Below are 18,860 nucleotides of genomic sequence, written 5' to 3' on the forward strand. Positions count from 1 at the left end.
CTGGTAGCTCCTTGCCTTCCCCAGCTATTTTGCTACTCTTAAATTTTGTCTTGCATCACTGTGGCATGCAGGAAGAGCACCGTGAAGGATTATTCCAGGTCTCTTCTCTTCAATGTTACACATTCATTCATTATGTTCTGATATTGACACTATGTTTGGTTCCTCCTTAATATTTTACTGTTTGATACAACTATATTTGTACAACTATATTTCCAATTATCAACATTTCACACACAACTGTATTCCTCACATTTCATTTTAAAAAAAAATATTTGCATAAATTTCGCTTAGCCAAAGAGTCGGTACAAAGTCGAATCACTTCACAAAATGATGCAGACTTTTTCCATTTTCTCCTAGAATAAAATTAAAGCGATCTTACCATACCAATTATGATTCTCTTTTTATCAGTTTCATCAACTTGAATTTTTTTATATGTACTTCAATTTTAGTATTTAAAAATATCTTATATACAACCATGCCATATATCTCCAATGCTAAAATTGACTACAACTTCATATCTCAATCTTTTCAATACACTCAACTTTAATATTTTTGTCCACAAATCTCGCAGCAACGCTTGGTGTATTCAACTAGTAAATATTATATAAACTAAACCAGGCTCAGGCTGCAACCACGCGAGATTGATGACCAGCATACGATCGCGAGGAGAAGCAGGCGCGGAAGGAGCGCAACAAGAAGCAGAAGCCGCCACCGGCGGCCAACGGCGACAAGCAGGGGCCAAAGGAGCGCAACAAAGAGCGGAAGAAGCCGCCGGCGACGGCCAACGGTGAGACCGTCCTAACTGCCGGGGACCGCCAGAACCAGATGAAGAAGGGGCCAGTCTGACATCGACGAGGAGGACGAGGGTGGAGCTGCGGCGGCGGGTGGCAGCTGTTGCCGGGAGCTGCTCGGCCGGCTGTTCCATGCGGCCGTTGTGATGGTCCTCGCGGCCATCTTTGTCAATGTCGCTGCTCCTATTAGTACCGCCGGCCCTCCAACCTGACCGCTAGTGCTGTCAATGCATCTCGACTTAGTCCACATGTTTAGTTTCTTAAGATGTCATAATTAATCATAATTAATACACATGTGCGATTGCAAAAGGTTAGCATGTAGTAAATAATTGAGCGGGAGGAATGATGCTGATGACACTCTCCTCATATTCCATAACATTCATTTTCTTTTTCTTCATAATGACTCTATCATAATAGTAAATTTAATGCTCATGATATTCCATCACAAATACTTAATTAATTAAAGGTAACATGACATTGCACACTACTACTAATATATAATTTTTTTAACGAACACACTTATTTTAGAATGAAGGGAGTAGATTCAATAAACGCTTCGGCACAAAATTTTGAATCAGTCGTCGCAACTAGCAAGGCAACCAGATCAGCCGCTGCCCAGCGCGGAGCGCTCCTGGGCGTGCGTCTCGCAACAGAGAAACAGACACGTCACTCTCCATAGTCCAGCGGCTAGATGGCCGGGCTCTGTGGTTCCCGCGCCGCTCGCCCTCTCCGCTCCTCAGCCCCCGCCGCCTCCTCCCTCGGCGCCCCGCAGCGCTGCTCCCCCGCCGCGCGGCGGCTGCCTCTCCGCGGTTAGTCCTTGCTCTCCGCCCTGTTTGTTTCGCGGTGATTCCGTCCCCTTGTCGTTCCTACTCGTCGTCTTTGAGGCGCGCCAAAACGCCCGTGCTCGTTACCATTTCGCCGGAATTTCTCCGATTCCGGTGAGCTGGGGAGGCTGCGGCGACCCGCGATCCGAACGGCGCCGCTTTGTTGCTATAAGCGCCGGGCAGTCTCCCCGGTGGGGGCGATCCCTACCTGGCTGGCAGTGGTACCACCCCTTTCGTGCCTCCGGGGTCAGCAATTGGCGTTTTGGTTATGGAGGTGCCACTTACTTTCGGTCCACCTTCCCTTCAGCTTTCCGGACACTAGTTGTCGAGTTCATTATCCAAATTGGCTGTGCGAGTGTGATCGAGCTAGGCAGTACGGCAATATCATCCATGTCAATTAAGGGGGGCAGATGAGGTGGTACGGCCGTTCCTATCATCCTGATCGTTGGTTAGCTGGGTTCCTTTGATGTGTACGTTCTCTTTTAGCTTTGTGGGAGGAGTCTTTGATTTTATTATTTGGACCCTTTTGATCTGTAGATTCCTGTTTAGCCCTGTGGGAAGCTGATCTGGATTGTGGATTTGTTCCCACTGTTCTATATGGAATCGTAAAATTGTTGGTACATGCGTCAATTTGTGAAACTGTGGGAGTCTCAAGTATTCTGCTGCAAAATAGTAATGCTCTGACTAGTATACTTTATGGATTACTGCATGGGCATTATTGAGTTCTTACTCAAAATATAAGATGTTTTGCCTGAAAGTTGCATTAATCCACTTCCACTTTGCAGCTTGAACATCCACTTTGTAGAAACTGCTCTCCTCTACTTGAGAGTATTCTATTGCCTGGCGGAAGTGACTTGAACGTGCATGAATGGAAGGCAGTTCCAGATATCTGGAGGACAGCGGCAGAAAAAATATACTGACCTCATAGCTGTAATAGATCCTTATCATGAACTGCCGACAGGATGGACATATACACAGGTACATCTCTGGCTCCAATATGAATCGTTGATGCTCGATAATCTAGGACTAAAATGAGGAAATCAACGGATATGGCATTCAATCATTCATAAATGTTTTCGTTCTTCTGTTACTGAACAATCACCTTTAAAGGAAAAGATAAAAAAAAACATTATGAATATTTAGAACAAGCATCTGGATGCACACATATAGTAACAATAACAAATGCTGCTCTATTTGAGCCACAAGTTCTCACTCACCTATAGTTTACTCATTTTCCCTATCACATTTAGAATACATGATCACATTTATTTCAGAGCTTTAATGGCCAACAGATGTATGGTATCTAATTGCTAATTTATGTTCTTATCAGCTTGAACAAGAAATATTGGATTTTTCTCAAGTCTAAGGGCCGTTGGCATTGCTCCAGATGAAAAGCTAGCTCTTTTTGCTGACAACTCATGTCGGTGGTTAGTTGCAGAGCAAGGTAATATACCTTCTCTGTTTTGAGATACACATTGTGATCCCAACGCTGACATTCCCTTTTATTGTTTCTTTCCTGGTGATAGTTTTGTGGTTATTTATCCTTTCTGATATTTGCTGCTGGAGCGCTAGAAGGTAGCATTACTGTAGTTGCATTTGGTTTATGTGAATTCTATTTCTTCCAAAAAAACAACATGCCATAGTTGAAGCTCCCACATAGCAATGTGGTAGCTATGACATCTAATGTTACAGATACTAGTCCACAACTATCAGCTTGGGCTTGATTTTTCAAATAGATAAAGATATGCTCTAAGGCTATAAAAACAATGCTATCTACATTTTTATTAATTTATCTGCTTAATTAGTTGTTTACCATTTTAGTCAGTTATCTAGATGGTTTCATTTAACTACTGTCCAATACATGAGCAGATTTATTCGTCATTGATGATTTTTACTAACAACATATGATATACAGGAATCATGGCTACTGGTGCAATCAATGTTGTTAGATGAACAGGATCTTCCGATGAATTGTTTCAAATATACACTCATTCAGAAAGGTGAGTTTTATTGAATTGTTTTTTAAAATAAATTTCAAATTAAACCATGTATTGGATTTTTACATAGTTGATAGCATATAGGGTTAGATCTGTAGGAATTCGAGTCTGACATGACATTGTTTCAAAATGCCTTTCGGCTTCTTCCTTTGATTCTACTTCATGTTTTAGGCACATGCAACTCTGGGTGCAAGTTTGCCGTTCTCTCTCCCTCCCTCCCTCTACATAAGAACTGGATGAGCTACATCATCCTTAGCAATGGGGGGGGGGGGGGTCAAATAGTCCAGCTTCTCAGACTTAATGAAAAACGTGCTCAGACACGGTCACAAATAAAAAAACAGTCCACCTTTTATATTATATTAGACCTATTTCAGCATGCGACTCTGCTTGCCTTTTGGTATCTATGGTAGGAAAAATATTTGTAATGGGCTATTATTATCATATACTTGATCACCAGAAATTCGATTACTAGAAATACATATGCCATATATGTTCACTGGATTGCTTCATCTTGAACTTTACAATGGAATGCATCGTCACCTGTTGCTTGCGGAATCAAAGTATCATTGTATTGCGCAGCATATAGATATGTGAGTGAAGCACATTCCTTCATCAAACTTGATTTTTTTTATCATATGAACTCTGGAAATGTAGACAGAGAGATGAGACAGTACTATTTTAGATTCTGCATAATAATATTCAGTACGCATATATTTCTTTTACTTTCAGGTCATGATTATGAATTTATTGTTTTTCCCATCACAGCATTGAACTTGTTGTGGACAGTTTTCAAATTCTTTAACAGTCTTGCAGAATCTTTCATATAAAGGATTAATGCATGATTCATTGTGCTACTTTGGGAGTTTGGGGTGACAAATCATGCATAGATAGCAAAGCTGTGAAGGACTGAAGGATATACCACTTTATGACTACAAGGATATGACTAAACTTGGTCAGGAGAGTTGTAATACTCTGCTTCTTTCTGGCCATCAAGGTAAATTTGTGTGATATCATGATTGAAAATCATCTAGATTGTGCAGCTTCTTTAAGAATTGTGGTTGATTTTTGTCAACATGTTCTTAGGTCATTTGGCTATTTCTAGCAGTAAAGGACAACAAATTCCTAATATATGCTGTCCTGCAATATTCTCGTTATGTGATGGCATCACACCTCATAACATAAGCATCCTATACTGTACCACTTACAGCTGCCCTGTAATTTTAGGATGCATTGTCCTTTCCAGATCTCTGATTTAATGCTTGACTTGATCATTTAGTCATACCAAGAGCTTATAAAATAACTTCTTTCTGCATTGTTGATTTAAAGAAGAGAACCTACACTTCTTTCTTGTTTGTTTGAAATTTAGAAAAGTAAGTGAATAACCTCACCCATCTTTTAGTTCTTCAGAAAATTCTTATTCAATGAAATAATACTTCTATATCATGCAATAAATTGAATTACATTCTTCATACTTTCTTTTCTTCAATGATACTGCTATATCATGCAGTAAACGATTATGCCTGTACACATTTGGCAATGCATGAAAAGTACATGCTCAATACTTCCTGGTAGTCAATCTGCACCCGATATACAGTTGCTTTTACACAACTATGGGCTAGACTATTGTTGTTTCTCATTTGTCAGGTCAGCAAGAAATCTTTGAAACTATTACTCCAGAAGATGTGGCAACACTAATATATACTAGTGGAACAAGTGGCACATTGAAAGGCATAATGCTGACCCACCGAAATCTCTTGCATCAGGTAAAGACACTCTCAATTTTAACCACAATCATTAAGTGATGGTATGCTGTTTGTTTCCTTATCGCGATGTGATTTCCTAGTCGGCTAATCCTTATGACATCAACATAGGCAGTTATGCTTAATTTTCCTATAAACATAAATATTCAAGTGCCCTGTAAAAAATTCCAACCAAACTGCTTAGGTTTTCTGTTTGATATATTCCTCATTTATACATGTTTTATCCTGATATGTTCCACAGATAAAGAATTTGTGGGACATTGTACCAGCAGAACCTGGTGCTAGGTTCCTCAGCATGCTTCCTCAGCAAGAAAGCATGCTTATGAGCGTGCTTGTGAGTACTTCATCTTCACACATGGAATCCAGCAAGTTTACACTACCTTCAAGTACCTGAAGGTGTGGTTTTTGCATACTCCAACATAAATTACCTAGCTATATTTGGTCTTTGCATTAAGCACTTTATAATGTTATTAAGGACGATTACTATAGTTGGCTTCTTCCATATAAATTACCTATTATTATTGATATTGAGAAATTGATGCGGTCTTATACTATATTTTTGTGCTCAGTTGCATGACTAATTCTATAATATTCTTCATCAGCTTACTAAAAGCTGCAAAATGAGTCAGATCTTGTATTGGCATGCAGCAGTCTGCAGAAACACTTCTATCTGCGTTGTTGTTTACTAGTTTTATTGTCTATCTGTTGCAGAAGATGCTGAAGTTCCTTAGGGCATTTTTGACATCTTCTTCTATCTTATTTGATAGGAAGATGCGCAGTGTTACCAACCTTACTATATTATATCAGTACCGCCGGTCTATGAAACTTTGTACAGGTTTGTTTTTGTACTTCTCCATCCTCTCTTTTTTTATCCTATGCTTTATAATCTGTCTGGACGCACTTTCAAAAACTTGTCCATCAATATATTAAAAGATATCAATGTTTCACATACGAAAAACAGTTTGCGATATCAGAAACTGTGCAATGTCACTGCTATTGCATTGTACTTGTATTTATCAGAATTATCTCTCATACTTTTGTTGTGACAAGATTATATTTGGATACTGCTATATATGGTAAATAGATTATTAACCTTTGTAGTTATGAAATTGCTTCCTTTGTTTTCTGCATAGGATCAACGGCGTCAGAAGCAAAAAGGAAGTCCCTCGTTGATGAGAATGGCGAAGTAGCGAAAGATAAGGTCGTGAACATGCTATATGATGAGCTGAGAACCTGGTAAGGGTTGCCTGATCTGTTGTCATTTCTCTCATTCTGCTGCCCTCTTCTTACTGTTAAGAATATTCAAACATCGGTGAACAGAATTAAAAAGGTGGTACATGCCATACATGGTTTTTTGGGACAATGCCATTCTTTGTGTGCAGTGATGTATGATGTGGCTATTTGGCGCATATATCAGTTAAATCAGAGAAGTATTGAACTATTTTGCCAATAAATTTCAGGACCGCACGTGTTGCTCTTTCCGCATCGGCCCTATCATGATTGTCGACGAACCATTTACAGTAAGTTCTCGCTCGTATTTATACTCAAGAAGTTATCTTGCTTGCAAACTTGACATTATTTTCTGTTCAGATTGACAATGGACTGATGACACCCACCATGAAAATAAGACGGGACAAAGTGACAGCAAAATACCAAACAGAGATGGAATCGTTGTTCGAGTGAGACATGGAGTATCCGTTCGAGTGAGCGCAGACAGCAACTGCAATATGAAGTTGAGACTCCATCTCAATATCTGACTATTCATTATGATAGAGAGGATATAGACAGCAGCTGTGTAGTACTAGTTCACAGTGTTGGTAACTGTATGATGACACTTTCCACTAAAAATGACCTTAGAGTGTTTTTGGTTGGCTTTTCAATCCTGATTTTGCTTATAAAAAAGATCAAAAGCCAATCAAAGAGTAATTTTCTCCCTAAGTTCTACTAGAAAAGGTAGTTTTTTTCAGTTCGATTTTCATACCAACTTCTCTGCTTTTTTGCCTCGTAGTTACCCACCCATCACTGGTTATGAAACATTTAATAGCTCTATACATTTCTCAATAATTTTTTTCTTCGCATCTATTATTTGTTTAATTAGCTAGATGAACTTCACTGCAATCTAAAAATAAAAAAAAATTATAGGATAAAAATGGAATGCTAAATGAACACTTATTTTACGACAGAGAGGGTATAATGAAACATTGAATTGAAAGAAGTCATGTATATTTCTCAGTAAACAAACAGATATTGTACAACCTATTGCTATGGGAGCAACTAACCTAACTTTAAACTTGGCAATGTTGGTGTCATAAAAAAACAAGTATTATGCTGGCATAAATTTAATTACGGTAATGCTTCGATCCGTGCGTCCGACGCAAGCGCGAATCACTGGACGGCTCTATTGCAAGACCACCAACCTACGTGTCCACATCTGTCCTTTTATTAGCGACGTGGCCTCTTCTCAACCTCGTGACTGCGTTTTTTCTCTCTTTTACTTTTCCATTTTCATCCGAGGCTTCCAGACTCTACGCCAAGGTGGCACGGGGCAATGGAGCTCGCGCAGCCGGGCGCTGGTGCTGGTGGAGAGCTCGCCCTGCCGGCGGCGCGGCCCCACGGCGGCGGGAGCACGAGCGGCGCGGCCTGCGGCGGTTGCCCTGTGGTGAAGCTTTCAGGGTGGCGGCGCACGAGGCGACGCGAGCTCGCTCGTCATTTTTCTCTCTTTTTGCTAGAGTTTGTTGCATATTGCATGTTTCACTTGTTTTAAATATTTTAAAATAATATTGCAAGTGTTTCATACAGATATTGTAAAAGTAAATCTAGATGTCGCGATGTTGCACGTTGCACGTGTTTCACACACATATTGCAAGTGTTTTATCTAGATGTTGCATTTTTCATTGAGAGATTTTCGATGTTGCATATGTTGAGTTTTTATATTGCAGACGCTATTTTTGGATGTTGTATGGACCGTCGGATGGAGATGTTTTTATCGGACGTCCAGGCACTAGCGGTGCCCATTTAATTATTTGTCAACGAGGCCAGTATGGATGTGTGAAGCTAGTTGGGATTAGAAAAGTTCCATGTTCTTCAACTTTCAACGTGCTGCTGACAAGAGCAAGTCTTAGGCCATGTACAATCCACAGACGGCAGGTCGTCTCTAGGACCTCGAATTTATCATACAGACAGATATAAAGACAACTCATACAACCCACGGACAGAGTGTCCGTCTCTAAGCTGTTTAATGCTTTGCATGTGGTTAAGATCAACTACAAATATATTTTTGTATACCATTGTGTGGCACACTCCTTTTTATAAACAATGTGCGATTGGTGGATCTCTGCGCACCAGCAGATTGCATAGATGCCGTTGGTGGATCTCTGCGCACCAGCAGATCTCCACTCCCTCTTCCTCCTCGATGTTGGTGACTCCTCCTCCCTGCTCCGAGATCCGGTGCCGGCGCATCTGGCTGCTCCACCTCGCCGGGCTCTCCGTGGCGGGGGTGAAGACTGAGCGGAGGTCAGGAGGATGCGCGAGGGGCGCTGCAGCTCAAGCTCATCGCGATGGCGTCCATGTCGAGCTCGTCGCCACGACCGGGGCTGAGAAGGGGTGGGGAGGCGGCGGAGATGGCCATAGGCAAGCCCGCCGGCGCTGTGGTGGCCCGCGGCGGCCACTGCGAGGTCCGGCCTCCTCCTTCCCCGGCGGCAACGACGCAAGATCCGGCGCCCCGCGGCCTCCTCCCCGCCGGCAGCCACGGCATCCTCCTCCCCGCTGGCTTCGCAGATATGGCGCGAGGGGAAACTATCGTGCGCGCGGCCGGCGTAGGAATTGTGGAGAGCGTGGGCGCGCGGGATCCGAATTGTGGAGAGCGTGGGCGCGCGGGATCCGAATTGCTCGTCGACTGGGGAAGACGAGCCGTACAACGGGCCGCTAGCCGTCTCCTCCGCCTGGGAGAACGGGACAGAGGCGTCGCCTCGCGAGGCGACGAGAAGGCCGTCTGCGGGGCAATCTGGGGATGATTTCCTAAAGTTTCATCGTAGAGACGGGGAAAGAGACGGGCGTTGTACGTGCCCTTATGGATTTCGCCTGCTGCGGACGAGGAGGATGCCATATCATCCAGCTTCGACTAGCACGCCACCGATATTTAATGCCCAGCAGCAACGTGGATGTTTCCAACTGGGAGAACGCCCGCTACAGTGCATTTCGCCCGCTACAGTGCCGGTGTTTCGGTTCTCTTCTCTCATGTTCTCTCTCTCAAACACCGCTGGCCTCTTCACCTGCTATAATATTTGCCCACAGAGCCTTTTGCTTGTATTCTTCAATAGTGCTTCTGCAGTCAAGGCAGCTTTTGGTAAAATGTCGCGTCAAGATTTCACAAAAAGACGAACTTCCGCATGAAGTACTAAATATAATTTATTTGCAAAATTTTTTCAGGGACGGATGTAACTTTTTGAGATGAATCTAATGACGGTAATTAATTGATGATTTGCTACCGTGATGTTACAGTAACCATCCTCTAATCGCGCGGTCAAAGACCTCATTTGATATTCTAAATTAGTGGTCAAAGAGCCAAAAAAATTTCGCGGCCTTAACCAAACGCGGCCCAAGCTGTGCAGCTATGAGCCCACTTCCTCTTTATTCCTTCCTTTTGGTCAACTGAATGACTGGGTGTTTGCGTAAGGATCAATATTGGACAGCAGAAAAAGCAACTAAGATTCTTCAAGTTTTCCAAAATCCATCGGTCTTACCAGACATATACCTATGTATCCTTACCTTCAAACAACTGGATCGTTGATGTGTAATACTTCTTAGCTGTGTGAAGATTTTTTAAGTCACCCATAATGTATAGAATCTTCAAAACAGAAGTATATATAATCAGTAGGATTGCATTGAAAAAAAATCGGCAGAACTATATATAGATAAAGAGAAAAGTTCATTTATACTTCCCACTGAATCTTGATCAAGATATAATTATGGTTTTTTATGTACTAATCTCTCTATCCTAAATTATTAGTTCTTTTGGCTTTCTAAATACATTGAGATCCGGTTAGGCATGCCGATGTGACTATGAAGAGCGCAAGGAGAAATTCCAATCTAACCTCATGCCGGCCGACAATGGCCCTACTCTTTTTCATGGAGGGTTTTGCCGATGCGCTACTCTATATATAAGTCTATATTAAAACCAGGTGTCACATAAAACCGTCTGAGGAATCTTAGTCAGCATTATGCCGTTTATTGCCATTCTCTTTCTGGAGCAATGTCAATATCTCCTCGTACCCTATGTGCTAGGTGGAGGTTTATGTGAAGAAATATGACGAGCAACAGATAATTCGGACATCAAGTTCTAAGCAGACAAGAGATGTGATGAAAAGGACTTTGCAATGTTAAAGCGAGAGCGATTGAAACTTAATTCTTAATTTTCTTTCTTTATTCTTTAGTTTTCTTTTGTTTTTGTAAAATTCCTCGTGTGAGGTAGCCTACGAATCGAGACATTCCTTTATCTAAAAATCGATTTGTTACTTCTCTAATTTTTCTTTTTACCGTTTTGCCCTCCGACCTCTTCTCCTCTTCCTCGTATGCGATGAGATGGGATGGCGCTGTCGCGGCAAAGCTAAAATCGAGAGCCGATTTTAGATTTTGGATTTCTTTTTCTTTCATTTGTTTTTTTCTGATCGAGCTCCGACTCCGAGCCTTCCAGACTCTAGCTTTTGTTGAAGCTAATGGTCTCCCTAAACTGCCCTTCTCCCTGTTCTTCCCACTCCGTCCTCCAGCAGCGAACACTCCCCCTGCCCACTCCGCTTCCACTCCCCATTTCTCCTCTGCTAGGGTTTCCTCCCCCTCCAAATCCTCGCCGCTCGGCCATGGCTAAGACGAAGCAGGGCAAGAAGGACGTGGATTCGTACACCATCCGCGGCACCAACAAGGTCGTCAGAGGTAATCCCCCCCCCCCCCCCCCCCCCGCTCCGGTCGCTGCCGTGTGCATCCTTGTCTTCCGGCGAGGAATCTGACGCCGCTGCAATGCCCCGTACCGGGAAGTGGGCGACTGCGTGCTTATGCGGCCGTCGGACTCGGACAATCAGCCGTACGTGGCGCGGGTGGAGAAGATGGAGGCCGACGGGCGCGGCAGCGTGCGGGTGCGGGTGCGCTGGTACTACCGCCCCGAGGAGTCCAAGGGCGGCCGCCGGCAGTTCCACGGCGCCAAGGAGCTATTCCTCTCCGACCATTTCGACCTGCAGAGCGCCCACACCATCGAGGGCAAGTGTGTTGTCCATTCTTTCAAGAACTACACCAAGCTCGACAATGTGGGGCCCCAGGACTTCTTCTGCCGATTTGAGTACAAGGCGGCCACCGGCTCATTCACCCCTGATCGCGTCGCAGTGTACAGAGCTCAATGAAACCTTCTTTTACTTTTATTGTTCTTTTCCTGTTGGTGCATTTTGAGCTTTCTTGCCAGCTAATTTTGATTTGCGATTTTCTGTTTTAAGGTACTGCAAGTGTGAGATGCCGTACAACCCCGACGATCTCATGGTACAATGTGACGCGTGCAAGGACTGGTACACTTAGTGCAATTTAACATTTTACTGATGATTACCTGTGTTTTGTCCACTTGGTGCTTGTAGAGTGCAGCAATTTCAAATTGATTTTGCCGGAAAGCACATTAATACTAGTGTGTGTGGCATAATCACATCCTTTTTTTTTTGGAATCGATGATCCATGACTTTGCTGCTTAGTTGTAAAATTAAAATGGATAATGATACCATTCTTAGATCTTTACACGGCAAATATGACTTGATTTCAATAGCCAAGGACTATAGGAAATGTATCTATTGCTCTACGCTGTCTCAAATTGGACACACTGTAGGAATTGAACTTTCGCTTTATACATGAAGGATACCACCAGTGCATGTAAAATGCATTGTCTCATCTGTCATCCTATATACAAAGTGATGCTAGAGGAATCAGGATTTCATGTAGGGGATTTAGATTTTTGTAGCTGTATCGCTGTATCAAGAGAACTGTTAGAGCATATAGCTAAGATTGTTTGGTCCTGACAGCTTCTTCATTTGTGCATGCCATAATCTGTTATTATGTTCACAATATCCATGTCCGTTTTGTTTGGAAATTTTGTTTCACCAAGGACAATGTGCAGTTTCTCAAGAGCCTCAAAGTTTAGGTACCATTGACTTGCATAAAAACTAATTGAGATATTATGTGAATCATATTTGCTTAGAAGTGCAAAATGGGGGTGCATGCTTTTGACGCGGTATGCAATTATGTAATCTGCCATGTCACCTGCACCTTTCAAAATAAAATTTGAAATAGTAATTATATTTCCTTCCATTGGGTGTTTTATGGTGTCAGGACTCAGGGTCCATGCAAATAAATATGAAGATACCAATTTGGGAATGTACAGAAATTTTGTTTTCCTGTTCCCTTTTATGCTGTTATTGATATTCCATACACACATATTGTTAGGGTGCCGCCTTATTCAAGTTCTATACTATACAGGTTCCATCCATCTTGCATGGGCATGACCATTGAACAGGCGAAAAAGCTAGACCACTTTGTTTGTTCAGACTGTGTGAAGGAAAATGGACCAAAGAGACTTTCAAACGGATATGCTACGTCCCCAAATTCGGAGCCTAAGGTAAACTAACTCCTTGTCCTTTATATATTGTATGCCTGATTATTTGTTTTCTTTTCTGGATACCTAAGTGTTAGACTCTTTAAATTAAATGAGCCTTTTTCTTGGCATAACATTTATGGAATTGTTTTTTTAGCTCATGACATTCTTTGCCAGCTATTTCTTGAGTTAGCAAATTCTTAGAAGACAGAAGGCATTTTCTGATCTCCCATGGAATCTGAGTTTGCACTATGCTTAGATTGAAACCTTGGGTTTTAGTGCCTTTGATTGGTATCTCAAGGGGCTTTTTAGTTTTGTGCTATTGTTCTAAAGCTCATACTTCTTTGTTGGAGCTTTTGCTTTCTGCCTCTATATCAGTTATAGTTACTATCTTGTGCTTATTTCAAGTCCTTCATGAAATGAGCTTTATTCATTTTGCAGAAGCTGTATTGGGCTGCCTTTGCTTGTGCCTCACAATTATTGATGTATCCAAAAACTATTCAACTTAACTCCAGAATATCAACCGATTCTTCATGCATATTTTGATTACCTTATCTCCATGGATACCTGACATAGGTGTGGTTGATTCTCAGATTGGCACAAGTCTTGATCCCTACATGTTTCGATTGCTTCCTTTAAGATGCAATATGCATGTTTTGTGCAGTATAAGGAAAAAGTGTATGACTCTGGGTTTATGCAGCAGTATGAAGCTATCTTATAACAGTACTATCTTTTTTTAACCACTGTGCATACTGCTTTGGTCTTTATCTCTGCATCTTAATAGCAATTCAACCACACAAACATTAAATCCTCTACTATGTTTTTTTTTCCTAATGCATGTTTGTTCTGTTTCGTCTCATAAATTGTAGGCTGAATCCAAAAGGCAGAGGCGGTAACAGCTCGGAGCGCTAGCATCCATCGCTGAGGAGATGCGCTGCTTCTGCAGCGAACCAGCCCGTCGCGGTTCACGAGCGCGGAGGTCTACAGTGCAGTATAGCTAGTGTTTGCGGAGCCTCCTTAGGCTCCGTTGTCTCTTGGGCTGCCAGGCATTATGTCCTGTTATCGGGGGAACGGGTTTGTTCGTTTCAGTCGGTGTGGCATGCCGTACATTGTACGGCCCGGCGTGTTGTTCTTGTGAGGTAAACAGGGGGTACAGCCTTGCCATGTTATCTAGTCGTCCGACTAATTGCGATTAGTTGCGATTAGTCGGGCTTATCGGTCCGGTGACCCCGATAAGGGACACCGAGTAGGTCTGGGCGACTAGTTTTCTAGTCGTCCGACTAGTCGTCGACTAGTCGCGATTAGTCGCACGATCAGGTTGGAAAACGATCAGACTTGAGATTGTTTTGTGGGCTGTTTGAGTTGTGAGCCTCGGCCAGCGATGGGCTGGCAAGCTGGCCCATTAGGTTTTTGGTATATAGAGGCTGAGAGACAGGAATATGGACTATGGGACAGGAATACAGAGTTCTGGACAGTTCACAAATCATCTCTCACAAATAAGTGAAAAATTGACCATTATTGTTGCCTTCATACTTGCTTTTTATTAAGTAATATGTAGTACATATATCATATCGGTCCTAGGACACATAGGACGACTAGGCAGACGACTAGGACCGACTAAGCTTGACTAATCGGTCTGATTGACGACTAATCGCGACTAGTCGTCTGATCGGTCCCTGGCGACTAGGTTCGACTAGACGATTTGAAAACATGGCAGCCTTGGCATTGGCTTGTCGGATTAGCAGCTGCCTGTGCATTGTTTCAACTGAACTGCTGTCGACAGTTGCCTCTGGCTGATGATTCCAGTCATGTAGTAGTTGCCTCTGGGCTCTGTTGTTGGTGCAGAGCCCAAGCAAACAAACACGAACAATGTTGCCTGTTAGTAACCGCTATTGCTGCCTATGCTACACGGATATTGGTACGGGTATCGGATACGATACGTATCGAATACGCAGATACACACTTTTCCAAAAAAACACTGATACGGGATACGGCTAGAATAATTAATAATTATATATAAATATCACATAGATATTCAGCGAGTGAGATTTTACTTTTGAGTAGTTTTCCTTGTACTCAGATGTGCAATACTTGCATGTCCATATAACATTACCTCTATAATTAGCATTCTCTAAAAGCCACTGATTCCACAAGGGGTTCTTCAGTTGCTGCTCATCTAGTTCTACAGTTCTATTGCAGCAAGTTCATCATTTTGTATCATCTCTTACCACCAAAAATAACATTTGGGTGGGCTGATTACTGCTTTGGGTTGTATCCCATCTGGCCCAAAAGTATCGGATACGCGTATCTGTGAGTGAGAGGATAGGAGAGAATAATAGCTTATCTTCCTCCAAACCCTAGAAGGGTGGGATATATAGATCCTATACATGGGCCTCTAGATGGGCCTCTATACATGGGCTCAATATACTCCAACACCCCCCCCGCAGTCTGAACTACCGGCGCAGCGGTGTTCAAGACTGGACAACAAGAAAGCTAACACCCCCCGCAGTCTGAACAACCGACGCAGCGGTGTTCAAGACTGGACAAGAAGAGAGTACAACAGGGTACAAAGGGCAAATACCCCCCGCAGCCACAACTAGCCACCAGCTACGTTGAGGCTGGATCGAAACTCCGAGAAGGTCGAGGAGGGCAGCCCCTTGGTGAAGATGTCAGCAAACTGGGAGGTAGTCGGGGCATGGAGTACCCGAACATCGCCGATCGCGACTCTGTCGCGCATGAAGTGTAGGTCGATCTCCACGTGCTTCGTCCGCTGATGCTGGACGGGGTTGGTGGAGAGATACACGGCGCTGACGTTGTCGCAGTAGACGAGAGTGCTCTTGGCGAGCGGGCTGTGGAGCTCCACCAAGAGCTGTCGTAGCCAGGACGCCTCCGCCACGCCGTTAGCGACAGCCCGGTACTCCGCCTCGGCACTGGAGCGGGAGACAACTGGCTGCCGCTTGAACGACCAGGAGACCAGGTTGCCGCCTAGAAAGACGGCGTAGCCGGAAGTGGAGCGACGAGTGTCCGGGCAGCCAGCCCAGTCAGCGTCGGTGTAGACCACCAGCTCAACAGAGGACGAGCGGTGAAGCACCAGGCCGAGATCCACAGTGCCACGGACGTACCGGAGGAGACGCTTCAGCGCAGCAAGGTGTGACTCCCGGGGATCATGCATATGGAGACAGACCTGCTGGACAGCTTAGGTGAGGTCCGGCCTGGTGAAGGTGAGGTACTGCAACGCGCCGGCCAGACTCCTGTAGGCCGTAGGATCAGCCACCGGATCACCCAGATCAGCAGACAGCTTCACCAGAGTGTCGACAGGAGTGGAGCAGGGCTTGCAAACAGTCATCCCAGCCCGCTCCAGGATATCAAGAGCGTACTGCCGCTGGTGAAGGAGAAGACCAGACGGGCGAGGCTCAACAGTGACACCCAAGAAGTGGTGGAGCTGACCAAAATCCTTCATAGCGAACTCCTGCTGCAGAGAGGAGATGACACTCTGAAGCAACTGTGGACTGGAGGCTGTGAGCACAATGTCATCGACATAGAGCAGTAGATATGCAGCCTCATCCCCACGGCGGTAGACGAAGAGAGACGTGTCAGACTTGGTCTCGGTGAATCCCAATGTCAGCAAGAACGTGGCGAACCGAGAGTACCAAGCCCGAGGAGCCTGCTTCAGTCCATAGAGAGACTTGTTGAGCCGGCAGACCATATCTGGGCGACTCGAGTCCACAAATCCCGCTGGCTGAGAGCAGTAGACAGTCTCTGACAGAGTGCCGTGAAGAAACACATTCTTCACGTCCAGCTGGTGCACAGGCCAAGAGCGCGAGAGCACAAGCGAAAGAACCGTGCCCACCGTAGCGGGCTTCACGACTGGGATGAAGGTCTCATCATAATCAACATCAGGCCGCTGAGTGAACCCCCGGAGAACCCAGCGAGCCTTGTATCGCTCCAGTGTGCCATCAGCCCGACGCTTGTGCGTCCACATCCACTTGCCAGTTACCACATTGCAACCAGACGGACGCGGCACGAGGTCCCACGTCTGGTTGGCAAGAAGAGCCGCGTACTCCTCTTCCATCGCGCGACGCCAGTGAGGATCCGCCAAGGCATCGCAGACAGAGGAGGGTACCGTTGAGACCCGCGGCTCTCCCTCGGTGGCGGAGAGAGTCGCGGCCTGAGACGCCATCCGCCGAGTCACCATGGGATGGATATGCCGAGGATCCCGATGGATGACTGGCAGGTGGTACACCTCTGGCTCGGCTCGAGAGGGAGCCGGAGGCGGCGGCGTCGGCGACGGCTCCGGTGTAGTCGTCGCAGGAGCCTTTGGAGTAGGAGGCAGTGCCGGTGTCGGCGTCGAACGACGCCGGTACACCTGCACCGGCTGAGCGTACCGCGCAGGTGCAGGTGAAGGCATCGGGGCCGTGCGTGGCGCAGCAGGAGATACCGGTTCCGCGTGGGGCACGATCGGAGCTTCGGGGGCCGCGCGTGGCGCGACTGCGGGCATGGGGGCCGCGCTCGGCGCAGCAGGGATCACCGGAAATGGTGCCGGTGTACTGGGAAAACCTGCAGGCAAAGTACAGACAGGAAAAGGTGGCTGAACCACCGGGTCAGTCGGAAACAGAGACTCCAGCTCGGGGTCAGGAGAAGGTGTGGAGGAGGTGGAGTAGGGGAAATCCGACTCGTCAAAGACGACGTGTCGGGAGATCAGGACGCGGCGAGATGTGAGGTCAAAGCATCGGTACCTCTTGTGGTAAGGGGAGTAACCAAGGAATACACAACGAGTCGAGCGGGGCGCCAGCTTGTGAGGAGCAGTGGCGGAGGTGTTAGGGTAACACGCACACCCGAATACCCGAAGGTGGTCGTAGCGAGGAGGGGTACCGAAAAGAGCGTGGTGTGGAGTAGGAGCAGGAGAAGCAGTGGGCGGAAGACGGTTGAGCAAGTAGGTGGCGGTGTGGAGGCTCTCAGCCCAGAAGCGCGGAGGCAGAGAGGCCTGGATCAGAATGGTGCGCACGACGTCGTTCATCGTGCGAATCATCCGCTCAGCCTTGCCGTTCTGAGGAGAGGTATACGGACAAGACATACGCAGCTGAACACCCCGAGAGAGGAAGAAAGAACGGGAGGTGGAGTTGTCGAACTCCCGCCCGTTGTCACACTGGACGGCCTTAACGGTGAGGCCGAACTGAGTGGACACCCAGGCAAAGAAGTGGAGGAGAGTGGGGAAGGTCTCAGACTTGGCGCGCAAAGGAAACGTCCAAGAGTAGTGCGAGAAGTCATCGACCACCACCAGATAGTACTTATAACCAGAAAGGCTAAGTACAGGAGAGGTCCATAGGTCACAGTGAACAAGGTCAAATGCATGCGCCGCATGCGAAGAAGAAGAAGAAAAAGGGAGCCGAACATGACGACCGAGCTGGCACGCATGGCAGAGGGGCTCAGCAGGAGCCCTAGTACCAGGAACATCGGCACTATGACTGAGCTGAGCCAGAACGTCGTGGCCAGGATGACCAAGACGGCGGTGCCAGGTGGTGGAAGACGGCGTCGCGGCAAAAGCGGCAGACCAAGACGGCCAGGGCGAAGAAGGCAAGAGTGGTGCAGCGGAAGAATGAAGGCGAAGGGTGTAAAGGGGCCCCGTGCTGTCACACCGGAGTAGCGGACGCCGGGAGGCCGAATTCTTTACAGTGAGGCCAGAAGAATCAAACTCGATGGAACAAGAATTGTCAGCTGTAAACTGACGAATGGAAAGAAGGTTATGAACCATCTGAGGAGCCACAAGGACATTGGGAAGACGAAAAGAGCCAGGAGCAGAACCCACGGCGGTGACAGGAAGGCAAGACCCATCACCAACCATGATGGAAGAAGGACAAGAGGGGTGTGGG

General features: G+C 45.6%; 1 protein-coding gene and 1 pseudogene across 6 annotated transcripts; both read left to right on the forward strand.

Annotated features, from left to right (window-relative positions):
- Positions 1-1,482: 1,482 nt before the first annotated feature.
- LOC120713435 lies at positions 1,483-7,310 on the forward strand (annotated as a pseudogene).
- A 3,674-nt stretch (positions 7,311-10,984) lies between these two features.
- LOC120712370 (chromatin remodeling protein EBS-like) lies at positions 10,985-14,516 on the forward strand. 6 transcript variants are annotated; one of them, XR_005690864.1, is made up of 5 exons: positions 10,985-11,300; positions 11,403-11,745; positions 11,852-11,894; positions 12,876-13,014; positions 13,584-13,714. XR_005690864.1 is itself a non-coding variant. In XM_039998132.1 (5 exons), exons 1-5 carry the CDS (start codon positions 11,087-11,089, stop codon positions 13,728-13,730), a joined length of 912 nt encoding a protein of 303 aa, XP_039854066.1. In that variant the 5' UTR covers positions 11,003-11,086; the 3' UTR covers positions 13,731-13,851. The 6 variants fall into 6 exon arrangements, 3 of the variants coding, with proteins under 3 accessions (XP_039854066.1, XP_039854067.1, XP_039854069.1); XR_005690863.1 differs by lacking the exon at positions 13,584-13,714 and adding an exon at positions 13,432-13,524 and having other exon boundaries at positions 10,986-11,300; XR_005690862.1 differs by lacking the exon at positions 13,584-13,714 and adding an exon at positions 13,860-14,516 and having other exon boundaries at positions 10,996-11,300.
- The last annotated feature ends 4,344 nt before the right edge of the window (positions 14,517-18,860 follow it).

This window comes from Panicum virgatum, chromosome 6K, assembly GCF_016808335.1.
Source record: "Panicum virgatum strain AP13 chromosome 6K, P.virgatum_v5, whole genome shotgun sequence".
NCBI lineage: Eukaryota > Viridiplantae > Streptophyta > Magnoliopsida > Poales > Poaceae > Panicum > Panicum virgatum.